Genomic DNA, 21,091 nt, shown 5'->3' on the forward strand with positions numbered 1-21,091 from the left:
TAAGCTTAGGAATTATAAAAGTAGTTAATAAATTCTTTTATAAGCGAGGGGTATTATTAGCGTAATTATAATTATAAGAGCTATACGAAATATTAATAATAATAATTATAAAAAAGGAATTCGTATTATAAAACTAAGTATAGGTTAATAAAGTATATAATTACTTTAATAAATTTAAAAAAAGGGTAAATAACCTCGATTTCCTTTTTATAATTACTAATAAAAATTTATTATGATAAAAGGATAAACCGGGGTAAAATATAGTACTAAAAATACGATGATTAATAATTCTACCTATTTTAATTTATAACTCGTTACTATTATTAATATAAAATTTAGTACCGATTAGCTAATAAAAAAGGAAGTAGACGACTTAAAGTTATTAATAATACGTAGCGACGTAAGGATCGTATATAAATACTAGAAATCTAGTAGTAAATACGAGGTAATTTATAAACTTTAAAAAGATCTTTTTAAAACAGAAATTATACTCTAAGAGGAAGTATAAGGTCTTATAAAAAACCTTAACGATATTTTATAATTATTATAAAAAAGTCGGAATTAGGGAATATTAATACTATTCGGTAATTAATATCGTACTCGTAAGCAAAGCCTTTAATTATTATTACGAAGTAGTACGTAATTTTAATTAAAACGACTTTTTTAGTATAATTAACGCAATCCAAAACCGCTTTAAAACCTACGATAAGAACTTAAAGCTCCTATTTAAGCTATAAATAATTTTTGTTGTATTTATAGCTAAGATAATAAAGGGTAAATTACGAGTAAAGATTTTTAAAAAACTTATTAATCGAATTAATAAGTTAGTAAAAACCTAGCTAAATAAGGGAATAAATAAGTAGAAAGTCGGATATCTCTATACTATAGTTTAGCGTATATTAAAAATAAAAATAACTTTATACTAAGTACTTAAAAACTACGAAACGCTCTACTCGAGGTTAAGATCTAGCTTTAATATTAAAATTAAAATACTATACTAAACTTATTTTTAAATATACGACGGCCTTTATGAATAATATTAAGTTAATTAAACGTATAATAAAAAAAGAAAAGAGGCTAGATACGGTAATCGTTAGTAAGGAGGCTTAGATTTATTAAATAAGTAGAGATTTAATTTACGGGTAAGGTAACGAAAGAGGTAATATTATATTTATAAAAAGAATAGATATTAGTTAAGTAACTACTTTAAAAAAGAGCGTACTAAATTATATAAATAGTATAAAAAGTCGAGGGTAGTAAACAGTAAAACTAGCCCTTATTAGTTTAACTAATCCCTTATTATATATAAAAGTAAATTTAGGGGTACGGAACTTAGTAATAGTAGCTAAAGTAGTAGCCTAAAGTATATACCCCCTATAAAAAATTTAAAAAATAAAAAAGATCTTACCCCCTATATTAACAAATTAGATTATAACGAAATTAATAATATTAATTACTCTTTTTTTACCCCGTTAGCCTTTAGAGGATATATAAAACTAAATAAATAAAAAGTAATAAAAACTCTTAATAAATAGGCTTTTATTTATGGATAATAAAAAAAGGTCTTTTAAATAATAAATACGGAGGTAGCTAAAAAGGCGAATTTAATAGGGCCGAAGCCTATTCTCTTAACGATTAAAGAGAAGACGCTATCTTTTTTAATATTTAAAAAAAAAGAATATAATACTAAGTAAATCTAGGGGTAATTAGAGGGGTCCTTTTTATATTACTTAGATTTTTTGAATATTAAGCTTGTATAAGTATTTTATATAAGTAAAAAGTACGGCCTAGATAATTTTTATAGGATTATCCTAAATACTAAGGTATTATAATAATTAACTAAAAAAAAAGGGTAATTCTAAGCGCTATAAAAGATCGTACTAATAATACTTAATACGTTAATAATAAGTATTATAAAAATTAGTTTTAGCTTAAGTGTTACGAAGGTAACTTTGTTTACCTTATTATTCGCCTTATTATCAATATTACGTAAGTAAACTATATACTATATTAATCTACGATTTCTGTAGATTATTATAGGTATTGATTATGTAAGCAATACTGCTTATATAAGCTTACGTAAGCAATGGAAAGTACTGGAAGGTAACTGAATAATCTGGAATTTACTCGAGGCGGAATTACGTACTACGATTACGCATTCACTTACGTATACGCTTATTAATTATATCATAATTAATAAGCAATGGAATATTCTAGTAGGAGGTTTTTATGCCTATATATAAGCGTGTATTTGCCTACCTAGACCTTTCGTTAAGCAAGCAACTTCTCATATAGTAATTCAACTATATTACTCTCTTTATTATAAAAACCTCTTTTATATACGCTTATATCCCCTACATTCATATATTCTTGCTTTTATATGAATATTCACTTTTTATATTCTTTATAAGAATATCCCGCATTACCTCGTTAAAGCTATACGTGCTAGATTAAGTAAAGAAATCGTCGCCCTAAGTATAGTAGAAATAAAAACGCACTTCGGAACAATAACTTTTTATATTTTACTTATTAATACCCTATTTCTTTTATATTTAAAAAATATAGATCGATTAGGTATTATATTTAATAATACGAGGAATAGAATCTTTAGTAATAAATATTTAAAATAGTCGAACGATAATAGGGATATACGTTTATAAAGCTTACTAACGACACGAAGTTAATTAATTATTTAATAAAAAATAAGCTTAAAAGATTATATTAGAGATTCGGGTACTTATTAGTTACGAGACTATATAACTTCTTAAAGTAATTAAATAGTGATAATATTAAAATAGGAGTACTAGAGTAGTTAATAAAAGTATATTACTAATACTAAATAAATACGTAGAGCCTATGCAAATTTAAGTTTAAATTACGTAATAAGCTTAACTTTAACTAAGAAATCGTTATTAATATTTTCTATTCAAATAGTTAGTTAATATTATATATAATCGACATAGTTATATCCTTCTAAGTAGGGTAATTCTTTTAGGATTTATAAATAAAAATAGTATAAGTAGCCCTATAAAAAAGCTAGATCGATATATACTAAGGACCGCTAGATAGTATTAGAACTAACGCTAATATTAGCTTTAAGTTAGTAGAATTTAAGGATAATATAATAGCCTACGGTATATAACTAAAAGTCGTACCTATTAAAACGTACTATAATATTAAAAAAATAAAAAGGGTATATTAGTAATTAAAAAGGGCGTTTAGAATTATTAGAAAGGAAAATCCGGATTTTATTAATAATAAATGCTTTTAGATAGTACTTAAATACTATAATAATATTATAGGGCCTAACGGACTTATACTAACGCTATTAGTATTTAGAGTATATTTAAAAACAACCTTAGCCTTATTACCGTTACTAAGTATAAACTAACGAGCCCGAGTAATTAAAAAAATAATACGAGTACTATATAAAATAAGTATAAAAAGGTAAGTTAACGAAGTAATTACTATATATAATAAGCTTAATATAAGAAATAATTTAGATATATTACTAAATTCGGATATACGAATATAGCGCGAAATTATTTAATAATAAGCTAGGCTATATAAGTTAATTTTTATTAACGAGCGCTCTTATATAGTTATAAAAGATCGTAATTAGCTATTTAAAATATTAATTACGGTATTTAAACCGTATTATATAGATCTTAATAAAATAATTTCTAATTTATAAAAAAAGAAGAGCTAGGGGAAACTATATAACCTGCGGTAGAAGTATAAGAAATTATCCTTAATAAAATCGTTATAATAGTACTAATAAATAACGAGGAAAAGGAAATTATTAAAAGGGTACTAATATTACTAACGAGACGTTATAAAAGACTATAATAGTAAGCCCTAACGCGGCAATTTATTATTAATAACGAGATAATTAACCCTTTTTATATAGTAAAAAAAAAAGCCGATTTCGGGCTAGTAGTTAAACTATATAAAAAAGGTATAATTATAACTATTAAAAAGCTATATAAGGGATTAGATCTTATTAAAATAAACACTCTTTGTAATTAAAAAGTTTATTAATTTATCTTATATAACCTAAAAAAATATATAAACCTTTCTATATTTAAATTATAAATAGTTCGTAAAATTAAAAAGAAAGGAACACCCTAGCCGTACGAGAAGTTTAAATACGTAATTAAGGGGTACGGTAACGTTAAAAAAGTAACGCTACTTATATAATTACTTATTATAAAGCGCTATAACTAACGATTAATAATAATATTAATAATGTTGCTATAAAAAAAGGATACGAGATTTAAAGCCGTAATATTACTTAGGCTTATACCTAATCGGCTATAGGGCTTATAAGGAAAATCCTAGCCTATTTACTAAAAAAAATAGCTAGTAAGTACTTAAAAAGCACGATTATTAAAATACTTAAGCTACTATATAAGCTCATAAAATCGGGTACCTATTAGTAAGCTATATACTACGATTTTTATATTAAGTAATTATTAATAATTATCTCTATATATAACCCGTACTTATTAATTATAAAATATAAAAGTAACTAATTTAGGATTATTAAAATATAAACCGATAATATATTAAGCCTATTTAATATTAACTTTATAAAAAAAGAGGATAAGGAGCTCTAAAAAGCGGGCTTTATAATAAAGCTAAAAGAGGTCTTTATAGTAAATACCCCCTTAGTATTTAATAATAGGATTTTTATAATTAAAAAAGAAACCGTTGTTTTTTAATAAAAGGGGTAGGGTAAGAAGATTAACCTCGTCGATTTAAATATAACTAATATTAAAAAGTAATATAAGGCTAAGCTTGCGTAAGGGGTATATATTATATATATTTATTAACTTAAAACGACTTTTAATTATATTAAAGTAGCGTAGGTTATAAATCTAACTAAACGAGATATTAAGGTATTTAATAAGCGGCTTAAGTAGTAATAAACGAATCTCGATCGAGGTTTTATTGATTACCTAATCGACTTTATAATTAATAAGCTTTACGTTTTTATTAATAAGTTATTTATAAATAATAACGACCTTATTTTATAATTAGGGTATATTATTATCCTAGTTAATAAGAGTATAAGTAAGAGCGAATTTACTATATATAATAATATAATTTATTACTCGTTAATTAAAAATAAGCGAGTAATAAGAAGTATACTAGTATTAAAGGTCTATAATATAATTAACGGCGTTAACCTCTCTTATATAATTTTAATAACGCTAAAAAAGATTACTAATTAAATTAGCCTTCTATTTATTTTAATAGTTATTTATACTAATTCTTATTTACTATATAAATACTTTATTAAATTAGGAACGATAAAGGGAAAGAGGCTTATAATTAATATTATAGCCCTTAAGTAATTATATAAAAGGCGCAAAATACTTAAAATCCGTTAGATTAATAATAAAAATAACCTCGCAAACGCTTTTATAAAAATAGTATTAAATAAGGGATTAAAGTAATTCGTAAGTAGTAGAAAAGTTATTATATAAATAAAAAAATAGGTTATATAAAAAGAGTAGAAAAAAGGGGGAAAAGGAGACGACTTAGTAAACGGGCCTAAGGTCGAATTATACCTCTAACTATAGTAATTAAATTAATAAAAAAAAGAGAAAGTTAATATCGGATTAAAAGTTTAATTTAATTATAATATATAGCCGATTGCGTAGGGGCTAATTAGGGGCCCTATTTATAATTATTATAGCTAGCTTAACTTATAGTTAGAACTTCTTTTTTATACTTATTACGTAGATATTTATATAGTTTAATTAATCTCTTCGTTAATTACGGTTCGAACTAACTACCCTATAATAGGGATACTAATACGTATAAAAAGCGCGAAATACTTAAGATCCGTTAGATTAATAATAAAAATAACCTCGCAAACGCTTTTATAAAAGTAATACTAAATAAGGGATTAGAGTAATTCGTAAGTAGCGGAAAAGTTATTATATAAATAAAGGGATAGGTTATATAAAAAGAGTAAAAAAAAGGGGGAAAAAGAGACGACTTAATAAACGGGCCTAAGGTCGAATTATACCTCTAACTATAGCGGTTAAATTAATAAAAAAAAGAGAAAGTTAGTATCGGATTAAAAGTCTAATTTAATTACGATATATAGCTAACTATATAGGGGCTAATTAGGGGCCTTATTTACGATTATCGTAGCTAGCCTAACTTACGGTTAGAACCTCCTTTTTATACTTACTACGTAAATATTTATATAGTTTAATTAATCTTTTCGTTAACTACGGTTCGAACTAACTACCTTATAATAGGGATACTAATACTTAGTATTAAATTCGACTTTTAAAAATAAGAGTTAAGTACATAAGGCCTAGGAAAAAAAAGGGTATATTAATAAACTTAAATACTAAGTTTATAAGTATTTAGGATATATAAAAAGCTTAAGAGGACTTTAGTAACTATTTAGTTAGTCCTAATTAACTTACAGGGGTCGAATTACTTAAGGATAATAATAACTATATTATTATAGTAGTAGAAAATAGTTAATTAATTAATTATAGTTAGTGGCGATGTTTTGATACCATGTTTGTTAGGGGGCCTAAAAGGGGGGGGGGCCCATAAGTGGGTGCTTTGACTTACCCGTTGCCCCAAGCATACACCTCCTCCAGCACCACAGCGGACCCGAACATGAAGAGGTCGAGCCCGTCGTCGACGTTATCCCACAGCCTCGCATTGCGCAGGACGTTGCCCTCGCCGGACCCGGACTTGCACGCGAAGCCGTCTGCGCTCTCGCCGTTCTTGCGCGGGTCGCGGTTGCGGTAGGAGTCGAGGTTCGCGACGGTGTTGTTGGACGAGGCGCCCTCGAGCTGGAAGCCCGTTTCGTAGTTGTCGTGGGTGGAGATGTTTGCGTAGGTGTTGTGGGAGGCGTCGCGGGCGTAGATCCCGTAGGGCCCGTTGGTGAGTCTTGGTTCAGGTCAGTTGTGTTGATTGGTGATTGGGAGAGAGATGTGACGTGAAGGGGTTTTGACTTACTCCAAATCGTAGAATGCCCAGTAATTCGCGTTTTGGATGTGAAAGATGCCGCGCTCAGAATTGGGCAAGGCCTCATCCAACGCCTTTGGAGTTCTGGTGAAAGTCGGAATACCCCCTGTCAGCCCACATTCTCTGCCCCACAAGCACAGTCTCACTACTGCTGCATATTACACAAGCAGCTGGAGACGAAAGACTTACCCAGGCATATTCTCCCCATCGACGATAACCTTCTCCCCCGGATACGCCCTCGCAGTAATCGGCTGCGTCCGCGTCCCGCTCTTTGCAATCTGAATATTCGCCGTCGGCGCATACGTGCCCCCGCGGAGAAAAATCGTGTCGCCCGCGACGGCGGCGCCGACGGCCGATTGGATGGAGCCGTACGGCGCATCGAGGGTTCCCGTGCCTGTGCCTGCGGGGGAGACGAAAATGTCGCGGGCGGTCGTGTGGTACGCGCCACTTAGGAGGAGCGCGAGTAGCGCCAGCGGCGGCGGGCTGGATTTGGAGGGGATCATGACTTTGCCAGCTGGAGGAGGTCCGATGACACGACCTTTTGGAGAGGAAAGCAAGCAAGTGAACCCTTTTTTTTTTGTCTTTTTCAACATTGGGTGAGAGTTTCCCGTGCATCCAATACCTTTTTATGAACTTGTGTTCTGCCAAGAAAAGAAGACATAGATGACAATACAGCTTGCCCATGAAAAGCCGATTCGCCCATATCTCTGAGTGACAATTTCTTTCATAAAGTTGCGTGACGTGCAGGTACCAATATCCGTACTTCGTCTCCAAAATGTAACCATGTCGTTCCAAGAAATCCAACAAGAAAGACAGAAATTCCCCCCAATCACGGGCCCCTGTCTCCACCGAATCGGGAAAGAAGTACCATTTCTCCCGTGTCCGTACCCCCCACCTGGACCACCTCCCCGGAAGAAAACGATCCCGCAAATAAAACAAAGTCGACGGCATCTCATCTGTCGTTTATGTTTCGAATCAGAGTCTTTTCGATTTCGATTGGCTGTGTACATCAATGGGCACGGAATTATTTGCACCCGTTCGTCCTTGAACAGGGCAGTCCTGAGATTTCAACTCTCACCCCCACACCTCTTCTCTTATTAACAACAGCAAGACCTTCAGGTAGAAGCCCACGTATCCCAATTCTCCGCGCTAAAATCAGGCCAATACAACGCCTGCAAGTCATCATAGAACGACGCCTCCAAAAACTGCAGATCCAACACCGGTTGCGCAAGGAGCTCCTCCAACGACGGCTCCGTCAGCGCCATTCCCGCCGTCGTGGGCCCCGTCCCCGGCCGCACTGGAAGTCCACTTGCACCACTGGGACCGAATTGCGACGACATTAGCGGGCCGGATTCAGGTTCAGGTCCGGGTCCGTGCGACGGCGGCAGTACCTCGCCATAGGAAGATGTAGAAGAAACCTGCGTCTGCGTCTGCTGCTGCTCAGCGTCCACCCTCCCCATACGCTTCGCATAAAACCTATCAAGCTCAGCCCTCATCACGTCGACGTGGTGACAGTACTCCATTGCAGCGAAATTCCCCGCGTCGCGCAGCTGCGAGAGGAACCTGACCGATTCCTCAAAGGCCTCCTTGTCGTCATTGGGCGTTGTCCCCGCCCCTGACGTGCTGTCCTGGAGAAGACTCGACGCGGCGAGGATCGTCAGCGCAGAGAAAAGGTACTGCGTGTAAAAATAGTCAAACGTCGCAAAAGACCCGTCGATCCACGATTCAGTCAGCAAGCGAATCGAGTGGCGCGCGCAGCGGATACAGGCTTCCGATAGCGTGATTGCGCTCGCGGGGACTTGCTGAGTCTCTGTGGTCGTGGTTGCGGATGGCCATGAGGCGACTTTGGTTCGTAGGATGTGGAGGAGAATTGGGCGTGTTGCTAGGATTGCGCACTTGAAGGAGCATGCGTTAGTAAAGGATTGTCTCTTCAGGTGAGCGTCTGTGCGAGATTCTAATACCTGGTTAAAAGACAAGTGCAGCGAAATAGGCTTCGGCCCAGTTCCCGCATTATCGAGCTGCAAATGGGCAGGCAAATCCTCCACCCAGGCCCGCAGATCCTTGAGCGCCTGCTGGACCCTCGTCGACAGTGTCGTCGCCTCGCCCTGGCTGCGCTGGCCGTAGATGGAGCGGACCGTCTTGGTGATGAGGGCCGCCAGCCGCAGGCTCGCCACGTGGTATGCGGTATCCTCAAAGTCGGTCGCGTGAGTCCGCACCACTGCCACCCCATCATTCTCCGCCTCAGAGGGCAGATCGACGCCGACGTCGCTGTCTTGGATGGCGGTCGGGTGGCCGAGCTTAGAGGCCCAGATGCGGTCAAAGATGTACGTCGTCCAAAAGAGGCGCTTGCGGTGCTCGCGTAGATCAGGGTCGCGTAGCTGGGACTCGGGGATGTTGAGGTGAAGGCCCATAACGATGGCCATGCGCATCGCGGTGCCGGACATGACGAAGGCGCTGTAGCGGCGGTTGAGGGCCAACGAGTAGAAGGAAAGAAGCAGCATGATCTCGATCGAATCCGTGCCCGGCCGCTCGTCGAGCACACCCAGTACGCGCGAGGCCTTGGCAAAGTAGGGCATCCCGGGGAAGTCCTTTTCCGAGGGGATGGACCTTGTGGAGTAGAGCTCGCCGATGGCGAAGAGAGCCCACAGCTTGGAGCGGAGCATGAGGTCGCCCCAGGAGGGGTTGTGAATGCTCTGCTCGAGGTCGCGCATGACGGCGCTGCGGCGGACGACGTGGTACCGCCGGGCGACGTACTTGAGGGCGACCTCGACGAGGAAGCGGGAGCGCGAGGGCGTGGGCCAGGCGACGTCGGAGGACTTGACGAGAGCCATGAGCTCGGCGTCGGGAGCGTAGTTCACGCGCAGCATGTGGCGAGGTTGCGGCGCGTAGGGGTCCGAGATGACCTGGCGGAAGCGGGTGGAGAAGGCGGCGTCAGCGACCTCGCCGATGAGGATCGGGGTGCGGAAGACGTTGGCGTTGATGAACCACGGTCGAACTTCGAGGGTTGCCGTTGTTGGAGCTGCGGTTCCGGCTGCCGCTACTGCATCTTCCGCCGCCGCTGCCACTGTCGAGAGATCTTCATTGTCGCCTAGGTTTGCAGACGTTGGCGTTGACAAGACCTCCCTGTGGCCAGTGTAACTGGTGTTTTGAGATGGTGTTGCTGTCGACGTCGTCGTTGATATCACGTCATCTAGCGGCGCACATGTGGAGGTCGAAGCGCTCTGAGAGGCAACCTGGCTCTTGAGACGGCGAATCTCATCCAGAAGACCGTCAATGTAGCTGTAATTGTACAACAAATTCTTGGCATGAGCTCATCATTATCCCGTAGTTCATAGTAGAGAAGAAGAAGAAGAAGAAAGGAAAGAAAAGGAAAGCAAGAAACCGTGTGTTGTGTGTAGTTGCATGGCTCTCGTTCAGAAGTCAAATGTAAAGTACCTTTGTCTGACCTTGACCTGTCTATTGCGGCGCGGATAAGTGCACTCGGCACCCTTCCCGGCATGCCGACAATTCTGACAGGGCTGGTCGCCGGAGCACTTTACTTTTCGCGAATGGCATCGGCGGCACGCGGTTGATTTGATGGGCGGGAGAGGCCCGTCATCAAAGGGGCTTCTGCGAGCCTCCATCGTGCTGCTGCTGGATGGGTGGCTGTTGCGAGCCGCCATGGTGGGAATGGCATGTCTCGAGGTGCGGGTTTGAGTACCTGACAGTGGGTAGAAGAGGTGATGAAACAAGAGTAAAGTAAAGGTTGAAGACAAAGAAAGACAAGAAAGAAAGTGACGAGGTCAAGTCCGATGCATCCCTTCGAAAGCGTTGTCCATGGTCAATTTCCCACCAACATACGAATTACGCGTGCCTACCTACTTACCTTCCCTTACTGTCAGGGACACTGCGAGTATGTGTCAGAGGGCTCTCTCGTCACACCGATGACGGCGAAATGTCGGGATGCCGAGGTGACCCAGGCTTGCCAGCTTTGTTGCTTTGTCAGATTTCACAACGCACCGGCAGCTGGCAGCGGCCCGAGCTTTCGTCTCTCTCCGGTCTCGTCGGCAAAGCGACATTTTGCCGACAGATGAGTCATCCTGTAAATTAGGTAATCACCAACAACTTTTTGTTCGTCTTGTTGCTTCTTCAAGGATGAAGGAGGGACTTTATCTTTTGGGGTGTTTGGATGATTGTAGTATGATATTATGAATAAGAAGTTTGACGGGAGTTACTTAAAATAAGTAGCCTACCACTCGGATAGTAAATCTCTAACATAAGTGTAATTCGAGAGCAATGACAAATTGTGTTGCTTGAGGCTAGCTTGAGCCTAGTAAAGGAGAGTATGAAGTGTTACAGTGTCTATCAGCGTTCCAAGAGTACCAGAATGACAAAAGAAAAAAGAAAGCAAGAGGTGAAACCGAAATGACCACAATGCATTCGGAGCCCGTTTGGATAACTAGGCAAAGGATACGACAACTCTACCGGGGGCAGTTGAAGCGGCGAGGCCTTGGAACGAGTCCGAAACCGAGGCGTCCACGAAGCTGGAACCACCGCCACCGCCGGCCGGCATACGCTGGACTGTTGAGCCCACCGAATAGTAGCCAGTGGCTCCGCTACCTCCACCGCGGTAACCACCGCCGCCGCCGCCAGAGCCATCGTTGAAGCTGCCGCCCGCGCCGGCAATACCGTTTCCGCCAACGGATCCGCTTCCCGGATTTCCGTTTGCCGACGTTCCCAAGCCTGTCCACCTACCACCGGCTCCGGCGAGAATCTGAGTGCCCGGAGCTCCTCCATTGGATGTGGACGTGACGGTACCGCTCGGCAGCGTGATATTGTAGGAAGAACCCTTGTCACCGGCGTTACTTGTTCCGCCAATGTAGTTGTAGTTTAGTTCAAAAGCTCCTTGGCCGTTGTTGGATACCACGATGGACCCGCCGCCGCCTCCGCCAGCGACCGCAAGAAGGTTCTGGCCGAGGTAGAGAGCGGAAGCGCCGCCACCTCCACCGCCATTGTTGGAGGCAGATCCACCGTTACCGTACTGACTCTGGCCAGCAGCACCAACGGCATTGACTCTCGTACCAGCGCCGCCAGCGAGCAGCAAAACAGTTTCGCCTGGGGTAACAGCGATGGAGCCGTTGATCGATGCACCAGCACCACCGCCGCCACCGCCGCCACCGAGGACGGTGAATCGCATGACAGTGGCGCAGGCAGGAACAACTACTTGGGCTGTGGCACCCGCCGGGGCGGCGGCCGAGGCCGTGCTCGTCAAGGAGACCACGCAAGAAGTCGAGGACGAAGTCGTCGAGCTGGACGTGGTGGAGGTGTCAGTTGTAGTCGGGGCAGCAGTGGTGGGGGTGGCTGAAGTGGAACTGCTCGTCGATGACGAGGTCGTGCTGGTCATGGTAGAACTTGTGGAAGTGGTGAGAATGGATGGATCTGCTGTATATACGCAGCGAGCTCCATCGTTGACTCCCGAAACAGGACCATCGGAGACCAAGGTTGGCTGACCAGAGTTGACGTTGAAATTATAAATATTTCCGCTGTTGTTTTCGGAGCCGTAGAACGTGTTGCCGCTCGAGGCATAAAGCGCTCCAAACACTTCGTTGCCATTGATCCTCGTGTATGTCCGTACAATTGACCAGTCATGAGTAGTCCGACTCCATCTCGCCAATGAGAATCGACCGTTGGCGTCGACTCCCGTGATACTGTAGAGGTAATCGCCACCTCCGGGTACATAAACCCAGTCGGATACGCCATTGGCGATAGTACTAGTACCAGTGGCGATGATCTGCGTGAAGGTCGCCGAGTTGGGGTTCATATCGATTTGTGCCCAGGCTCCACCGCTAACGCTGATGTAGTATCGTCCGAGTGTGTCGATCTCTCCAACGTTGTAGTATCCAGTTGGAAGATCTGGGCCAATGAGAACCGCTTGGCCGTTGCTCGCGATGCGGATTATACGGTTCACATTGTTCACAGTAGTAATACCATAAATGTAGTTATCCAAGGGGTTATAGCCAATCGCGTTGATCTGACCACCAGGTCCAACATTGGTAGAAACCGTGGTCTGAACCCCAGTAGTGAGGTTTAGTCGGTAGAGTGTGGTGCTCTGAATCAAGTAGCCACCAGCGTCGCAGCTGTAGGTCGGACCAGGGGCAATTGTGGTTGAGGTCGAGCTGCTGCTAGTGCTGCTAGGGGTCACAAAAGTAATGACGCTTGTTGTGCCAGCAGGATCCGTGGGGATAATGGTAGTGAGGCCAGTCTGTGTACCTGTAGATACAACCGTCGTAAGTCCTCCAGTGATCGGAGGGACGAAGGTGATGACACTAGTGGTTCCGGCGGGATCCGTGGGGATAATAGTAGTTACACCCGTCTGGGTGCCGGTCGACGTAAGAGTTGTCAAGCCACCCGTGATAGGGGGAACAAAAGTGATAATACTGGTAGTTCCGGCGGGATCCGTGGGGATGATTGTAGTTACACCCGTTTGAGTGCCTGTCGATGTGAGAGTGGTCAAACCACCCGTGATGGGGGGAACGAAAGTGATAACACTGGTAGTTCCAGCAGGGTCCGTTGGAATGATTGTAGTTGCACCCGTCTGGGTGCCGGTTGACGTGAGAGTTGTCAAGCCACCTGTGATCGGAGGAACGAAGGTAATAACACTGGTGGTTCCAGCAGGATCTGTTGGAATTATAGTAGTGACTCCTGTTTGAGTGCCGGTCGATGTGAGAGTGGTCAAACCACCGGTGATAGGAACGAAGGTGATGACGCTGGTGGTTCCAGCAGGATCCGTTGGAACGATTGTAGTTACTCCTGTTCGGGTACCAGTCGACGTAAGAGTTATCAAGCCGCCCGTGATCGGAGGAACGAAAGTGATGACACTGGTAGTTCCGGCGGGATCCGATGGAATGATGGTGGTAGCTCCCGTCTGTGTGCCTGTGGAAGTGATGGTTGTGAGCCCGCCCGTGATCGGGACGAAGGTGATGACGCTGGTGGTGCCAGCGGGATCGGATGGAATGATGGTGGTCGCTCCAGTGCGTGTAGCCGAGGACGTTACTGTTGTGATGAAGCCTGTAGGAGGCTGAACGAAAGTGATGACACTAGTGGTACCGGCAGGGTCTGTAGGAATCACAGTTGTTACTCCAGTCTGGGTGGCTGTCGAAGTGAGCGTGGTGATGAAGCCTAGACGCTGGACAAAGGTGATGACTGTTGTAGGGCCGCCGCTGGGACCCGGTGGGACAGTGGTCAAACCGGTCGTAGAACCGGTCGAAATGATAGTCACCGGCGGGATCGGAGCCGTGGTTGTGACAAAAGTCACGACAGTCGGAGGGCCGCCACTGGGGCCGGGAGTCAGGGTAGTCAGGCCAGTAATGCTTCCAGTCGAAGTAACTGTGACTGGTACGGGCGTAGTGACGAAGGTTACAACCGTAGGAGGACCACCGCTGGGGCCGGGCGTAAGGGTAGTCAGGCCAGTGACGCTTCCAGTCGAAGTGACTGTAACTGGTACGGGCGTAGTAACGAAAGTGACTACCGTGGGAGGGCCGCCACTAGGTCCCGGAGTAAGGGTTGTCAGGCCAGTAGTGCTTCCAGTCGAAGTGACTGTGACTGGCACAGGTGTAGTAACGAAAGTGACAACCGTGGGAGGGCCGCCGCTAGGGCCGGGTGTGAGAGTCGTTAGGCCAGTGACGCTTCCAGTCGAAGTGACTGTGACTGGAACTGGTGTAGTAACGAAAGTGACAACCGTGGGAGGGCCGCCACTGGGCCCCGGAGTAAGGGTTGTCAGACCAGTAATACTTCCAGTCGAAGTGACTGTGACCGGTGACGAGGGAGTAACAAATGTCACTACTGTGTAAACCGAGTCACCGCCGTAGGGAAGAGTCGTCAAGCCGGTCGTGCTAGCTGTTGAAATGATCGTAGTCACACGTGGTGTCGGCACAAAAGTAATCACAGTTGGTGGTCCTCCAGGTCCTCCAGGAATCGTAGTCAATCCGGTGGTGCTGCCTGTGGATGTCACGGTAACGGGCGGCGGGCCAGTCGCAATGGTGACAATTGTAGTCGGGTCTCCGGGTCTGCCAGGAGCCTGAGTGAATAGGCCAGTTGAGGATCCCGTCGATGTGACGGTCACATATGGAGGGCCAGTCACAAGGGTGATGACTGTAGTCGGGTCTCCCACTCTTCCGGGGGTCAAGGTTGTAAGACCGGTAGTTGACCCCGTTTGAGTGAGAGTAACCCGAGGAATGGGGGTTGGGACGAAAGTGATGACAGTAGTGGGATCCCCAGGTCTACCCGGAGTCTGGGTGGTGACGCCAGTGACTGAACCACTGGTAGACGTAAGTGTAAGAATGCCTCCCGTGGGGCTCGGGATAATAGTCACGATGGTGGTTGGGTCACCAGGTCGGCCGGGAGTCTGAGTGACGACACCCGTACCCGTTCCGGTAGAGGTTATGGTGACGAAACCTCCAGTGGGAGACGGAACAATAGTAATGACAGTGGTAGGATCTCCGGGGCGGCCAGGGGTTTGAGTGATCAAGCCAGTTCCTGTTCCCGTGGAGGTAATTGTAGTGAAGCCCCCAGTTGGGGAGGGCACAATAGTAATGACTGTAGTCGGGTCGCCAGGTCGTCCAGGAGTCTGAGTGATCAACCCAGTTCCTGTTCCGGTTGAGGTGATGGTCGTCACCCCGCCAGAAGGACTTGGCACCAGAGTGATGACTGTAGTTGGATCTCCAGGCCTACCGGGAGTCTGAGTAATCAGGCCAGTGCTACTTCCAGTAGATGTGATGGTGACGAAGCCACCTGTAGGACTTGGGACAATGGTGATGACGGTAGTTGGGTCGCCTGGGCGGCTAGGAGTCTGGGTGATGAGGCCAATTCCTGTTCCGGTTGAGGTGATTGTGACGAAGCCACCTGTGGGAGATGGAACGAACGTAACCACAGTCGTTGGATCTCCTGAGCGGCCGGGCGTGAGAGTTGTGACGCCAGTCCGAGTGCCTGTTGAGGTGACAGTTGTCAACCCTCCCGGAGGGGGCACAATGGTGACCACGGTAGTCGGATCGCCGGGTCGGCCTGGTGTCAGGGTCAACAAACCGGTTTGACCGGGCTGAGTGCCAGTGGAAGTAGTAGTGACGAAGCCACCAGGAGGAGGCACAATCGTGACAACTGTGGTAGGATCGCCGGGTCGACCTGGTGTCAGGGTCAATAAGCCGGTTTGACCGGGCCGAGTACCAGTCGATGTAGAAGTGACTATACCTCCGGTGGGTGGTGGGACGATGGTAACAACTGTGGTAGGATCGCCAGGCTTTCCAGGAGTAAGGGTGAGGAGGCCCGTTTGGCCTGGCTGAGTGCCAGTCGACGTAGAAGTAACAAAGCCACCGGGAGGAGGTACGATAGTAACGACTGTAGTAGGATCACCAGGCTTTCCAGGGGTGAGGGTGAGTAGGCCAGTCTGACCGGGCTGAGTACCAGTCGATGTAGAAGTGACTATACCTCCGGTGGGTGGTGGGACGATGGTGACGACTGTGGTAGGATCGCCAGGTTTTCCAGGCGGCAGTGTCAACAGACCAGTCTGACCGGGCCGGGTGCCGGTTGAAGTGGAAGTGACCACTCCCCCAGTGGGAGGAGGCGGCACAATAGTAACAACGGTAGTAGGATCTCCAGGCTTTCCGGGAGGCAATGTCAGGAGGCCAGTCTGGCCAGGCTGCGTGCCGGTGGACGTTGACGTGACAACCCCGCCGGTCGGAGGGGGGACGATGGTAACAACCGTAGTTGGGTCCCCGGGCTTGCCGGGCGGCAGAGTCAGTAGACCTGTCTGACCAGGGCTGGTACCAGTCGAAGTGGAAGTGACCACGCCTCCTGTTGGGGGAGGGACAATCGTGACCACAGTGGTAGGGTCGCCAGGCTTTCCAGGAGGCAGAGTAATCAGCCCCGTCTGACCCGGGGTTGTACCGGTCGAGGTGGATGTCACGACGCCACCGCTAGCAGGAGGAACAACCGTGACAATCGTCGTCGGGTCTCCGGGCTTGCCAGGGGGTATGGTGATGAGTCCTGTCTGACCAGGCCGAGAGCCGGTCGACGTGGCAGTCACCAGCCCCCCCGTCTGCGGTGGGACGTAGACGATTTGGGTACCAGTGCCATCGGTCCCGGAGGGAGGTAACGTCAAAGTAGTCAACACCGTACCGGGAGCTGTGATGGTCGTGTAGGGTCCATTGAAAGAAGGACTTCCCGCATTCGGCGTAGGCGCAGGGGTCAGCACGAGGACAGTTCCGGTAGGGTCGCCGCCGCTGGGGGGGATGGTCAAGGTCGTCAAGGTTGAGCCCGGATAGGGGGCCGTGGCTGTTGTGAAGCTTCCACCGTTGGGAGAGTTTGAACCTGGCAACCAGGGCTTGTTGGACTCGAGAGGAGAGCAGATGTACTTCGTGCCAGTGGCTTGGCCGCTTTGAGGAGGGATGACAATGGTGGTCGGCTGGGATCCTGCAGGAACATTTGCGGTAACCGTGACACAAGGGCCATTGTAGGGAGAGTTTGTGACCCTGGAGAAGAAAGAAAGTTAGCACCATTTAGAAGAAGATTCAAAATGCTGCGCTGAAAGAGTCATTGATGGTGGGCTATTATTAGAAAGCTTACACAGCAGAGCTGTACGTCATAGTCATCGTGGTCAGGAAGTCGGTATTAACCACAGTTGGAGCATTGGTGACCTTGACGGTCGTGCCAGCTATAGTGAAAACGGTATTGGAAGAGAGAGAAGTGCTGAGATGAAGCGGGATGCAATGAACGATTTCGAAAGGCTGGACAGCGGTTGGAACAGCTGCTGGCCCAGTGGTGGGACAGTCCTCTCTTGCTAAGCCAGGCCATGGTAGGATGGCCGCAGAGCTCATCAACGAGGTGAGAAGCGAAGTGCGCCTCATCTTGGCGATGATGCTTTCAAGTAAAGACTTTGGATGCTTGATCGATTGTGGACATGGAGATGTCAGAGGCAACTTGGTAATGGAAAGCTGGCGAGCTGGTGTTGTGTGTTGTCGTGAGATGAGTCTTTGGGAATTTGGACGACGGCTTATATTTCAAAAGTTTGGAGCTGTCAGTTTCTTGACGTTACACGCTTGGGTATGATCAGGATGATCCAAGTCAAAGGCCACTCTTCGACTCTGTACGTGGCGCGTTCTGGAGTCGGTTGGCTCCCGTCACATCACTAACTTGATTTCCACCGCCAATCCTGAACCAGCGTGTTTCTCCAACGCGCAATGCGAAAATTTCAAAGTCTCCGCAAATACGCCGCGACAAAAACTGGTCTGACATTCACGGATTCTCTTTTGGTCTGCTTACTACCGTTGCCTCGCCTCCCGCCAAGAACTTTTCGTATCGTTTTCATCTAGAGCTTACGACACATGATTATTTACCGTCAATGAAACCGGTGGGACTTATTCTCTTGCGTTCTTGAGAGGTTCATCTCAGCGGTATGCGACCAGATCACGGCAAGTCAATGCCGAGCTGGTTGAAGGTGAAGGACGATGGCCGAAAAGGACAAGTTGTGAGGCGTCTGCCAGATGCAGTTCACTTAGCGGGCAGGCATCAACAACGTAGTATAGTCGAGGAACCTGTGTATATTTCTCCTCAAATTGTAGAGCTTTCTGCGAGCTAAGCACGGAGCAAGTACATCCCTATCCTGCTCTCTATACTTGAATGTCGTGAAGCATCACTAATGCAAGACTTCTGTTTGCGTGCCTGTCCAGCTGGCATTGAGGTTGTCGCCATTACCAACCTCCAGAAGCAGTAAAACTAAACTGACTTGGCAGCTGCTTGAGGCCACCCGGTATGCACGTTCTATCAATAGTCTGGTCCCAAGGCAGTAAGCCAACATGAGTTTTCCTCTTGGGGCTATAACCCGTTTTCCCAGCCAATAAGAGGGCTTTATACGCCTGCTTCGGCTAGGTACTCTCCCACAGACGCGGGCGGGCCGCGCTGTTTCTAGAACTAGCTCCGAGTAATTACCTACATACGGTCGTGATTACCTAAGGTCGCAATTGCCCAAGGTCGTAATTATAACTTACGTACGGTCTTAATTGCCTAGTTATTGTGATTCCGGAATACATACTTAATTACGATCATAAGTAATTGCGACCGTAGTGTACGTAAGTAGCTATGTATGGCAGGTGCAGCGCGGTCGCTAGATTTCAAGTTTCACTGGAAGGCTCTTCTCATTGGCTGGAAAAATGGGTTACTGCCCCAATAGCAGAACTCGCCAACAATATCTCAGGTAACGACACATCCGATTGCTCCGCCGCAGAGTGTTCTGCAAACGTCGTTGCTCTCTCAATATAGCTATTCTGTTTAAGTCCTCAAAAGACCGAAACTTTAACGGAGGGGGGCGGGCAGGGCTGCTGCTTCCCGAAGACAGGGCTATCGATTCCCAAAGGCAGCGAGCACACTAGTACGGAAGCCGAAGACCTTCCTAAACGGACCCGTTTCTTCATCTGCACGCTACCTGCATGTGGGTTAGCATGACGCTAGTAAGATCTGGGACAGCGTAAGCTGCGCCGATCAGGAACTAGGGGCCGTTCTCTTCTGATTTCATTCCAAACTTGATATTGGCGGGTTGCCTCTGTAAGATTGTTGATGAATTTAAGATGGTGATGGTTGATGAGACTGGAAGTTGTTGCATTTGGTCTTTAAGACTTCCGTTCCCTTGAGCAACATTCGGCATTGAAATCCTCTCCTACCATTCTTTTGGCACTTACTCGTTGCACCTCCAACTTTACCTCCCCCACAATGAGGTCCTTCCATTTTTTGCCGCTTCTTCCTTTTGCACTTGCTGCGCCCCCTCTCGTCGATCCATATCTTGAGATGTGCGGCATATCCATCACATACTCCGCCATAACGAGCACTCTTCTACTACCACCGCAAACAATCTCTCTCTGCGAGAATTCGAGCAATTGCGCCATCCCTACCATTGGTGCTGGAGGAGGCTCCCCCGCAGCTCCGCAGGCCACCGCCACCCAAGCCCCTGGGGGCAGTCCTCCTGCCGGGCAGCCTGGTTCTAGTCAAGCTCCCGGAGGCAATCCCCCTGCCGGGCAGCCTGGTGCTAGCCAAGCTCCCGGCGGTAACCCTCCCGCCGGACAGCCTGCTGCCAGTCAAGCACCCGGAGGCAGTCCACCCGCCGGACAACCCGCTGCCAGTCAAGCTCCCGGCGGTAACCCTCCCGCTGGGCAGCCCGCTGCCAGTCAAGCACCCGGGGGTAATCCCCCTGCCGGACAACCAGCTGCCTCTGGTGGTTCGAATGGCAATTCGCCAGGCGCAACAGTCTCTTCCCCGGCGGGCTCTGGTAAACCCTCCTCGGTATCGGCATCTTCCGCATCTCGGTCATTTGGTTTCAAATGGAATGAGCTTTGTGTCATGGGATTCGCCGGCGCAGTCACTCTTTTTCTGAGCCTGGTAGTCTAATGTCTGCCCAATCTTGGGCCGAGAAGTGGTCAACTTTGCAGAAGTAGGCTGTGGCGGCGGAGTACTTCATTAAATTGGAACATTGTCGGGTATCCTTTTGTCACTCGGAAGAGCTCGTTAAAATTTACTCCGCCGGCTTCCTTGTCTTTCTTTTCCTTTTCTTGATTAATTTTACGCATAATTCTTCGGCGGTTGTCCATGGACGAGCCGCCTAGCTCCGCCTATTTGTCCTGAGTTTGGAACAGCTATCATAAGTGGGTGGGAGGGTACTCTAGACGGAAATGGGTTCCTTTTTTTTTTTCTCTCTTTCTCAAGTAACAATCAATCACGTAGGTTGCAATTATCAACCGTCCGTTGCGTTCCACAATTGTTCTTCCGGGTGATTTTTCGTGATGCGATGTCAATCCTCGGGCTCAATTGGTCATATGGCGACCTGGAGTTGAGACTCTGTCAACGAAGGAGAATCCCCCTGGATTGACCCCTGTCCGGAAGAAGGAATGGCGCACCTGCGTATCTTTCCGACCCCTGCGCTGATCGTCCGGGTCTAAGCACCGTGGATGGCCACAACGACGACGACGGGCCGCGGCATTCAGCCCACGCTGCCGGGGCTTGGAATCTGCAGCAATTTCCAGGCGCAAAGATGGGTGTGGGGGTAAGAAGAAGATCATGGATGCGT

General features: G+C 45.8%; 3 protein-coding genes across 3 annotated transcripts; 1 reads left to right on the forward strand and 2 right to left on the reverse strand.

The window, feature by feature from the left end:
• Positions 1-6,602: 6,602 nt before the first annotated feature.
• On the reverse strand, positions 6,603-7,511 carry CLUP02_13907 (uncharacterized protein; the record flags this gene model as incomplete). The annotated part of the gene is made up of 2 exons (XM_049292843.1): positions 6,603-6,930; positions 7,198-7,511. The coding sequence occupies 2 exons, from the start codon at positions 7,509-7,511 to the stop codon at positions 6,603-6,605; spliced, it is 642 nt and encodes a 213-aa protein (XP_049149989.1).
• A 612-nt stretch (positions 7,512-8,123) lies between these two features.
• On the reverse strand, positions 8,124-18,273 carry CLUP02_13908 (fungal specific transcription factor; the record flags this gene model as incomplete). The annotated part of the gene is made up of 8 exons (XM_049292844.1): positions 8,124-10,307; positions 10,455-10,641; positions 10,709-10,807; positions 10,896-10,968; positions 11,008-11,160; positions 11,473-17,510; positions 17,605-17,980; positions 18,114-18,273. The coding sequence occupies 8 exons, from the start codon at positions 18,271-18,273 to the stop codon at positions 8,124-8,126; spliced, it is 9,270 nt and encodes a 3,089-aa protein (XP_049149990.1).
• Positions 18,274-19,187: 914 nt separating this feature from the next.
• On the forward strand, positions 19,188-20,415 carry CLUP02_13909 (WSC domain-containing protein; the record flags this gene model as incomplete). Its single annotated transcript, XM_049292845.1, has 4 exons — positions 19,188-19,231; positions 19,369-19,465; positions 19,527-19,578; positions 19,649-20,415. The coding sequence occupies 4 exons, from the start codon at positions 19,188-19,190 to the stop codon at positions 20,413-20,415; spliced, it is 960 nt and encodes a 319-aa protein (XP_049149991.1).
• Between the last annotated feature and the right edge of the window lie 676 nt (positions 20,416-21,091).

The sequence above is a fragment of the Colletotrichum lupini genome, chromosome 7 (genome assembly GCF_023278565.1).
Source record: "Colletotrichum lupini chromosome 7, complete sequence".
Taxonomy (NCBI): Eukaryota; Fungi; Ascomycota; class Sordariomycetes; order Glomerellales; family Glomerellaceae; genus Colletotrichum; species Colletotrichum lupini.